Source organism: Drosophila albomicans, chromosome 3 (assembly GCF_009650485.2).
Source record: "Drosophila albomicans strain 15112-1751.03 chromosome 3, ASM965048v2, whole genome shotgun sequence".
In the NCBI taxonomy this organism is placed as follows: Eukaryota; Metazoa; Arthropoda; class Insecta; order Diptera; family Drosophilidae; genus Drosophila; species Drosophila albomicans.
In genome coordinates this window covers 18,113,098-18,122,627 of record NC_047629.2, presented here as the reverse complement: position 1 = coordinate 18,122,627, position 9,530 = coordinate 18,113,098, and the positions used below count along the sequence as shown (strand labels likewise).

General features: G+C 41.0%; 2 protein-coding genes across 11 annotated transcripts; both read right to left on the bottom strand.

Annotated features, from left to right (window-relative positions):
* Positions 1 to 2: 2 nt before the first annotated feature.
* On the bottom strand, positions 3 to 3,948 carry LOC117567088 (GPI ethanolamine phosphate transferase 3). Its single transcript, XM_034246845.1, has 6 exons — positions 3,624 to 3,948; positions 2,911 to 3,563; positions 2,654 to 2,840; positions 950 to 2,555; positions 434 to 891; positions 3 to 371 (listed from the first exon to the last, which is right to left on the bottom strand). Exons 1-6 carry the CDS (start codon positions 3,768 to 3,770, stop codon positions 177 to 179), a joined length of 3,246 nt encoding a protein of 1,081 aa, XP_034102736.1. The 5' UTR covers positions 3,771 to 3,948; the 3' UTR covers positions 3 to 176.
* Positions 3,949 to 4,150: 202 nt separating this feature from the next.
* On the bottom strand, positions 4,151 to 8,920 carry LOC117567090 (tumor protein D52). 10 transcript variants are annotated; one of them, XM_034246859.2, is made up of 6 exons: positions 7,039 to 7,712; positions 6,352 to 6,476; positions 6,127 to 6,287; positions 5,936 to 5,995; positions 5,512 to 5,716; positions 4,151 to 4,403 (listed from the first exon to the last, which is right to left on the bottom strand). In XM_034246859.2, exons 1-6 carry the CDS (start codon positions 7,472 to 7,474, stop codon positions 4,371 to 4,373), a joined length of 1,020 nt encoding a protein of 339 aa, XP_034102750.1. In that variant the 5' UTR covers positions 7,475 to 7,712; the 3' UTR covers positions 4,151 to 4,370. The 10 variants fall into 10 exon arrangements, with proteins under 10 accessions (XP_034102750.1, XP_034102752.1, XP_034102756.1 ...); XM_034246861.2 differs by having other exon boundaries at positions 5,554 to 5,716; positions 7,039 to 7,705; XM_034246865.2 differs by lacking the exons at positions 4,151 to 4,403; positions 7,039 to 7,712 and adding exons at positions 4,420 to 5,126; positions 8,709 to 8,899.
* Positions 8,921 to 9,530: the final 610 nt, after the last annotated feature.

Genomic DNA, 9,530 nt, shown 5'->3' with positions numbered 1-9,530 from the left:
GATATTGTTTCATTGTCTATAATTTAGTAAAAGCTTTTATAAATAATGGCCATTGGCGAAATACAAACTTTGGGCATAGTACAAAATTCATTGCTAAATTCAAAATTTGAGTAGAGTTTCATAGTTGGTTGTTGCTGGTATGAGACTAGACCGAATACTGCTGCTGCTGCTGTCCATTACTTATCCTTATTGATGCGCTTGATGAGTCCATCAACAGCGCGATTGATGCGCAACAGCAGCAAGTAGCCCACAATGAGAGCTGGCAGTCCAACGAAGGTGGCCAACGCCTCGTAGATGAAACGTGGCGCAAAGATTTTCCACACCATCAGATGGCGACAGTGTATTGTGCATGCCAGCATGGCGCAAAAGATCTGCAAGACAATTGAAAGTTAATCATACAACTCAAGGGATCAGCACCATGTTTACAACCCACCTTGATGCCCTGCAGCATAAAGAATTGTGTGGCCAGCTTGAAACCAGCGCCCAGGAACACATTCTCATATTCGTACAGCGTCAACTCGCCTCGCGTCATATCGAAGCCCACAGCCTCAGTGGCAATATCATTGAGAGCTGTCGATGCATCCGGTTTGTTGTTGCTCCGTCCATTGCTGCTACTGCGTATCAGATTGGGGAACAGGGCGAACAGCGAGAAGGTCTCGGTGCTGAGCAAAGCATACATGCAGTAGAAGAAGATGGGACCACAGAAGGTGTTCAGGATCACCAAAGCACCAGAGATGAGATGCGATTGTCCCAACGCACTGGAACGACCCACGAAGGCGGCACGCCAATCAATCTGCGACAGCGTCGTCTGATGCGATGTGGCAAAGAAGCAAAAGTGCGCCAGCAGGAACCAACCAACCACAGCACTGAAAGTGGGCTGCACACAGCTCTCTAAAAAACAGCTTGTTAATAACAAATTAAAAGAGTTAATTGTCCGTTTCAAACTTACCAAAACTGTTGGCAGTGCGATAGCGTAGAATGCCGTGGACACTGAGTATGATGGCACCGACCACAACACAGACAATCAGACCAATGCTGGCACGTGGCTCGAGCAGCACAACCATCAGCATGGCCAGAAAGATGCCAAACGAAATGATGACCGATGAGTATACGGTGGCCAGACCATAGACGACAGGAATCTCGTGGCGACGCTCGGCATCGTCGCCTTCGTACATGCGTTTCATTTTCCTAAAGATTTCCGGCACAATGCTGTCGCGTCCATTGACGCTGATGCTATTGGGATTCTTGGGTGGAAGCACAAATGTCATAAGAGGAGACCATGACACCACAATGATTTGCAGCAGCAACAGGCCATAGATGACCAATGCCATGGCATCGATGTGTGTGCGTTGAATGTTCTTAATGGCACTATTGGCGAGCAGTATGTGGCCACCAGCGCAAATCGAGGCCACGGTTGGTCCATAGCGAGCCAACACCACATTGGGTGAATTGCCAGTCAGGTTGCCGCAGGAGCGTAGATATAAACGTGTCAGTGTCGTGTACAACACAATGATGACCACAGCTAGAATGTAGGTCTTGCCCATGGACGGTCTTTTCACAGAAAATCCCGGTGTGCTTGTCGAGAAGTCAGCGCAATCGCCTTGCTCCTCGCGACAACGAAATAGCGTATATGTGAAGCGTATGCAGCAGATGGCCAGCACGCTGGCTAGGATTAGACGCAATGCAGTAGAGCGCCAGAATTGTGACCACTTAAACTTGTTCTTAAAGTCAAGACGTGCGCTCAGCTGCAGCAGCTCATAGACGAGCAGTAGGATAACTGCAGCTAGCAGATACGAAAGTATCTTAGCCTCTTGCACCACAAAACTATTGGAGAAGAACACAGCCATGGTGGCGAAGAGCAAGAGACGTGTGGGCATGTGGCCAAAACGCTTTACATTCGCCCAGTTGTTGGCAATGCTGTTCGAATGACGCAGCGTATAAAACGCCAACAACACAGCGCTGGTCAAAGCGGTGAAGAAAATAACGCCATGCTCCTCCGTCTTGAATGAGAAGTTCTTAAAATAGCGATAGCCAAAGACACCGGCTGCAATGTTCATCAAGTAAACGTAGAAGACTTCCTTGGACTTGAAGATCTTCTCAAAGTCGCTGGCATTTGAGTTGTTGATCAGCAGAAAGGCAAAGAAGATTGGCAGAAAGCTGAAGAGCAAACCCTGCGACATTTGTGTGGGCTCAAACTTCACCCAGATCTCGCGACAGACGTTGAGAATGTCACGTAAATGAACGTTTAGATCACGCACAAACGACTTGTAGGCGGCTTCATTGTATATGGACTTGACACGATGTGTGAGTAGTATAAATTCCGTTTCCAACGACTCCATTTGCTCCACGTTGAAGGAGCGTTTGTTTTCCATTGCATAGCTAAAGAAGTAGCGGTAAATTTGCTGGGCATTTTGCCAGGCGTGCAGCAGCAATGTTTGGAACTTGTTGAGATGCGGCACATCCACAGCGGGCACGATATTAAAGTTGACCAGACCCAGATTCGAGTAGGGTATGGGAGCGCCGAGTATGGTCGCTAAAGTGGGCACCAAATCAATCTGCAAAGCAATCACAGTGCGTTTATCAGTATGACGTGACGTGAAGAAAGATAATGGCGTATTGTTGTCATTATCGTTGTCTTATCTCTGTGCTTTACCTGCTGCAGCATTTCGCTATCTGATCCCGAATCTGCGCTGCTGTAGAACTTGTGCTGCTTGGAGTAGGCAAACAGCAGCGCATTGGTTTCGTCATCAGTGTCGCCGCCATGATCGCCCGTTGCTGTCATGCCATGATCGCCCATTATCAGCAAAGTTGTCTCATTATCCATGTTGGCCACAACGGAGCTGCAATTAATGATATCAAATTACATTTATGTTGTGAACAAAAGGCAGATTCTCGTCCTTAGTTAAATACCTTATGATGTCGTTCATTTCGCTCAATTTGCGTGCCATTTCCTCATGAATGGGTCCATGCTTGTGTCCACAATGATCTACTCCAAGGAAATGTGCGATGAGCACCTCCCAATCATCGCTGGCCAATTCCTTGGGTAAATGCTGCATCACTTGATTGTCCACGCTATCCAAATCGAATATATCAAAGCTGGGATACGAGTAGGCGCGTTTAAAACGTCGCGGGTACAAATCAGTCCATGTGCTATCACCCAGAAATACGATGGGCAGATCAGTTTTAACAATTTGATCAATGATGTTGTCTTCATTGATCTCGGGCGAGGCAAAGTTCGAGCCAATATCAATAAATGTGGGCAGACTGCCAGTGGTGAGTCCCTTTAGACGCTGCAACGTTGTCGTCGGTGGATCCGCCTTGAAGCGCATCAGACGCGCATTGTCCGGCGATTGTTGAAGCAGCTGATGCAGCGTCAACAGTTTATTCTCATAAGGCAACGGTTCGGTGGTGATGCTCTCATTGTAAAGTCCAAACTCATATTTCAGTGCGTCGACAACGATTATAATGACTTTGGACTTTTGTGGAAGACATAGATTCGATGATGACGAGGCATTCACATCCTTAAAAATCTCATTCACCACCTCCGGCGTGAGATAGTACTCCTTGAATAGAAATGGTTAATGAGCCAATAAGCATCATCGCAGTTATTCGCAACAACTTACATCATTAGGATTGAGGGACAGACGGCGGCAGCTGCTTGTCTCCGTCTTGGAGACGCGTGCGAGCAAAAATCCACGGGAGAACAACAGCACGCCGCTGCATATCAAATAGGCCAGCCAAATGAGTACGAATAAGTATGTGAAATTCATGTTTGCGACGATACTTAGACTAATTACACTAGATTACTTAATTGCACTTCACTGTTGGAGCTACTAATTGTCTTGTCAAGTGTTCTGCATCACGATGCGTACTTATTTTCATTCAGTGTTTGTCATTTTTTTCCACTACGGGTTTTCAGAACATAGCTTTGATTAATTACCAACGTTGCCAGATCTGTTCGCCAGCAGCTGTTGACATTTATTCAGCCCTCGTTCCGAGTAGAGCTGCCACACGGTCCCATATGCCATTCACACAAGTGAGTTTGGCGGATATTTCAAACATGTAAACAATAAACAAAATTTATTCTTGGGCACAAAAATGTGGTACATATTTATTGTGAAGATCCCATACACATATAGCAAATCTTAGATCAAATGTAGTTGCAACGAATTAGCTGTGTGTGGTCTTGTATATGCTTTCATTTTTGTTTTTGTTTTTTTTTTTTTACATTGTGGATGGTGGTGATTTCACATCTTAATAGTATATTATCAATGCATTTTTTATTTATGTAGCATGCAAGCTCCTTTTTCATTGTATGAATAACTTTAAATTAAATTTTGGAATTGTGTTTTTGTTTTGTTATGCTTGTGTCAGTAACGCCATTTAATCACGCGACCCATAGCCTATAGAAAAAAGATGAAAATATATAATATACATACAGTAGTATTTTCATTCAATTAAAGCTTACTACAGGGCAAAAGATTTATATAGGAATGAAGAATATCTCTCAAATATATCGTATTTGTGTATGTGTGTGTTAACAAAGTTAGCGTAAATACGTTAGCAATGCATAGCTGATTATCGTTTAGATCGTAATTATTCATTCCATTCATTTAACGTACACTTAGAATTACATATGTAAAAAGAATTCAATAAGTTCACTTTAGATTTGAAAAAAAATTAGTGTAACTCACACGCACATTTTCTTTACGTTTTTTCTTTTTCATTAATGCCAACAAAGCGCGCAAACATATGTTAAATTTGAGATACAAACATTAAGTAATATTATAATAATATGTAATAATAATAACACACATGTTTTGTATAAATAATTAAATTCCGTTCTTGGTTGGTGTTAGTAATTATAATTTTTCTGTGTTTCTCTGTGTATATTTGTGTGTGTGTGTAAGTTGTAAATGTAATTGTTTATTTTTTGATTATTTTACGCGTGCTGCTTTGTGTGTGTGTAAGTGGGTGTGTGTCTGTGTGTGTGTTCATGTATGTTTTTCACACGCAGATTATTTTGTTAGAGAGTCTGTGGGTGAATTCAGTCCCGATGATGTGTTGTTCTCATCTAGAGCGTCTGGGAAACTGGAAACCGAACCCGAACGGGATGTCACCTTCGTCTACAATAAAGAATAGAGAATAGAAAACCGAAACAATCTTGTAGAAGACAGCACAATAACATTTCATGTTAAGTATTTAAACTTTAAAGTGTAATAGCAAGCACAAGAAATACATGCAATTACTAAATCACATTTGTTAATAGTACATTTAGCTAGTCAAAAGTGTTATCCTTAATTAAAGTGTGCCAAGACGCATGTAGTTTAAGAGAAATGTTAAATCAGATCAAGGATTGAGCTGTGTGCCATGTAAATGCAGATGAGAGTGTAATTAATTTTGCAGTTGTTGTTAGTCAAGAGATACGAAACCATAAAATGTGAGTGGGGAATGAGTGAATGAATGCATAAAAGAGATATATATTGAGATATATAATAAAATAGTAGTTACCGCATGAGATTGGCACAAAAAATTGTTCTGTTCATAGCTTACTTTAACGTTCTCATAGGCAGAGCCAACCGAGGCCTCGATAGAACGCATCGATTCTGAATTTTTCATTTGTGAGAGTTTCGACGTAATGCCACTCGTAATGCTGCCAAAGACCGATGCAGTCTTCTCACCCGTCGACTTCAGCACCGACTCGGTGCGTTGGAATCTACAATGCAAAACAGAACGATTAACAATTAATGTAATAGTTAAGGGAAATACCAATTCGAAACATAAATATTAAGAGTAATGTGTGACACACAGAAGCAGCAAGAGCAGAGTGTTAGAGAAGACAATGTACAGCAGTTGAGTGGAGTGTAGTTTGGAGTTTGGAGTTAGTTAGCCACGACAGATAAGACATCCACGAAGAATACGACTGATTACTTACAGTGGTGCGTCATGCACGGCTTTACTGATGTTGCCCACGCTCTGCTCCATCGATTGGTAACTAAACGAATACACATAATTTTCAAACATAATTAAATGAAAAACAAAACACCAAACTAAAAAGCTCTAAAAGATCGAATTGCGAAAACAGCGCTGATGTGGCATAAGTTTAGTTTATCATCTACAACTTACACATGACTCTCTTTAAGGTTCTTCACACCCTGATTGACATCATCGGTCAACTCCTTCCACACAGTGATACCCAGCTTGCGCCTCAGATCGGATGCATGACGCGTCTTGGAGGCCAGCACCGTGCGCAACGTATTGATTTCTTCCTCAACGCGTGCCAGCTCCTGTACAACATCAAATATTATTAAAATTATATATATTTATTATTAATTATATGTATATTCTTGCCTGGCTCCATTCGGCGCGACGCTGCTCCTTCTCCTCCAGGGTAAGCGCTGCATACTCGGCGGCAATCTCTGCAGATGCCACAGATGCGGCTGGAGACGAAGGCTCCGACAAGTGGGCAGTGTTATCTATATGATCAGCAGAAACGAAATATTCAATTAGTGCAATGCAATAAAAATTTAAACAGTTTCAACTTTTGCTAACTACGAAATAAACTCAACAAACTGGCGCGCTTTGATTTGACATTTACTATATAGCATATATAGCACTATATGTACCTCCTTGGAAGACAACTTCCTCAAAGACTTTTTCATAGGCTGAATGAGTGTGTAACGAATTTGTATATAAAATGTATAAAGACTTAAACAATTTGTAGTCGACAGGCAGCATAAAACAATTTCAATACTCACAAACTGTTTTTTTTTTTTTTATTTTTTGGCCATACATTTTAGTGTGTGTAGTGGTAAGCAAAAGAGAAGAGAAATATACAATAAGAAAAGTTGATTAGTCACGCGCGTTCTGAATTACGTTTTCACCAAACAATTTAAGCCATAAATAAGTTCAGTTAGCAACGACAAACGACAACAAGACAGGGCGCATTCCGGTTTACAATTTCAACACAATTCGCGTTCCCGTTCCCATTTTCATTTTTCCATTCCCATAACCCGAAACAATGTCTGGTGATGTTACCTTTTGCACCATGACCGATGGTCAGAAAACGTTTGTAGTTATCGCTATTCGATATTTTAGCCAGATACGGTTTCGAAAAGTCTATGAACGTGACCTTTACATCGCGCATTGTACGCTTTGTGAAGAACTTTAAGCGGAAACGTTTCGCCATCGACATCGACGGCGACTGATTCGACAATTTGCTAGCAATGAATTCCGTTTCGACAGCCTGTAGCTCAAGTGTGTTGGCATAATCCGAGTCCACATCGTAGAAGATCTCGTCGAGTGTTAGATTACGCAAATATAATTCAGTCTCAAGATCACCAACTGGACTCAGCTCCAATTCTACTTCCAGTTCGTCGAGAGATGGCGTTGTGGTGATGTCATCGATGCGGGGCAAATATGAATCCTCGATGAACTCTAAGCTAACTGGCTCTGGCTCCGATTCGCTGCTCATGCTGCGACTGTGGTTTATCTCATGTTCATGAACTGCCAGCAGCAGTAACAACAACAAACAACAAGCAAAGAGCACTTTCTAATTGGAACGTGGCGGCGCATGTGGAGCCTCCTCACATTACAAAGCGACGTCTAAATCAAAGGCAATAAGTTTCTTTCGAGTTCTTTACTTCGTCTACTACAGCTTCATTGTGATGGAAAGCGTTTTCTTTGATGCTGTCCATATACAAAGTGTTTTCAATCTGTGTAGATGTGGCTGTTGTTTGTTTGCTAGTTGGCTCTCGTCTCGCTTCCGCGCACTGCTGCAAACAAACTCTAACTGAGCTCAACTTCCAATTGGATAGTTTCTAGCTGCGAGTAACTGTAACTCAACAAGTTGGCTTCGTCAGCGCAAAAGACTAGCCACGCTGAAAGAGCGAGACGGTGAGAGCGCAAGAGAGACCTAGCCAGAGAGAGCTTACAGCCAAAGAGCAAACAAAAAAACAACAACAACAGAGAACAGTCTTTTATGTCTAAGGCTGGTTTTCAGTCAATTTGTGCAGAATTGCAAGATCAACAAGTGGGAAGAGTAGCAGAAGAAGGGTACACAGGGAACAGACTAGTAACAAACAAAGTATTGAGCGATATTTCAGCGACATCATCTTTTGTTTATCCATTTCAAAATATACATATGCACCAAATAGATAAAATGGAAGGCGGAACTGCGCGTTTGCTCTTTGTGTTGGTGTCGTTGTTGTTGTTGCAATAATTGTGGCACAGTATTAACACAAAGAACGCAGAAGAGATTCACAAAATACTTGCCACGTCGTCGCAATGTAAATTTTAATATTTACAGTGCCATTTGGAGAAACAACTCCCACGAGTTCGGCGCATTATTGAAGGGGGAAGAAGAGGCACTGGCACCGCAACGGGAAATGTCGCAACCTGCGTGCGGCAGGCCTAAAAGACGAGCATGACTCATCTGAATTTTGAAGCAGGGTCCTCATAGCACCCATTGATTGGCTAAATTACTTATTAAGAAGCTTTTGGCGTTGCCAACAAATATGCAGTCGATTTTTTCCGTCTAAATTACCGACTAATTAGCGGTCTGTCTCGAACAAAAGCTGTTCCAATAAGTGAACCATGGAACACGCTGCCACTTCTTCAACTTCTTGCATGCGGCACAAAAGTTGCAAAATCCCAACATTACAGTTAACTACATTATATATGCACACACACAATTAGAATACACTTACGATCCTCCATTGTTGGCCTGTTGTTGTGTTCTTATTAATTCTCGAGTTTTACAATCCAATTTCAATTGCAACCAACGCACTCGTCTTTTAATTTTTTGTTGTTAAGAGCAGAAAATACGAGCTGGATTATTCGTGAACGTGCCAAATTGAGTAACTTTCAGAACTAGTGGAGAGAACAAGTTTTTTTTCAATGCATTTGGGATTTATACAAAAAGCATCTATTTCAAATTTGTTAAACGCTTTTTATGGCAAAAACTGATTTTTTATAACAGCTCAATCAGTATTTTTTAATTATTTTAGATTTTTTTAAAGATAAAGATTTCCTTTGTTTTTGCTTTCTATGTTTTTTATTCAAATGACAGCTTTCAACTGAAAGAGCTTGTACGGTATATTTGAGTATTTTTTTATTATTACCCAACACTGCAGCTCGCATTTGCCAATGAATGAGAAATAAAAGCCCGTGACAGTGTTGCCAGAAAATTGCAGCATCCGTTAAACAAGCGCTAATTTAAAACACATTTAAATTTAAAATTTTTGTATTTCAAAAGAAATAAAAATACAATATTTCGTATCTGAATAGCCTGTTTTGAAAAAAATGTCGTAAGTGAAAAATGTTGCTTTTCAGCTTTCTACTAATCGCTCTTCGTCTCGCTTACATTTGATTTTCGTCCGTTAATATAGGAAAATATATACATTTATATTATTTGTATTGTATTTACTACTTTTTTCTTAGAGTTACTAATGCAGTTGGTTGTAAATATGTATATTTAAAAAATTTACAATATCAGGTCTGTATTTCTTGGTGTTTTTTTTTCTTTCGAC

Excerpts from the sequence above, each read along its gene's own strand:
- LOC117567090 (XM_034246855.2), bottom strand. The coding sequence starts at position 7,474 with ATGAGCAGCGAATCGGAGCCAGAGCCAGTTAGCTTAGAGTTCATCGAG. Across the intron at positions 6,288-6,351 it reads GTCGCGCCGAATGGAGCCAG|GAGCTGGCACGCGTTGAGGA; the intron begins GCAAGAATATAC and ends GATGTTGTACAG. Across the intron at positions 5,127-5,511 it reads TTTTGTGCCAATCTCATGCG|ACGAAGGTGACATCCCGTTC; the intron begins GTAACTACTATT and ends TCTTTATTGTAG.
- LOC117567088 (XM_034246845.1), bottom strand. The coding sequence starts at position 3,770 with ATGAATTTCACATACTTATTCGTACTCATTTGGCTGGCCTATTTGATA. Across the intron at positions 2,841-2,910 it reads GAAATGAACGACATCATAAG|CTCCGTTGTGGCCAACATGG; the intron begins GTATTTAACTAA and ends CATTAATTGCAG. Across the intron at positions 372-433 it reads TTATGCTGCAGGGCATCAAG|ATCTTTTGCGCCATGCTGGC; the intron begins GTGGGTTGTAAA and ends ATTGTCTTGCAG.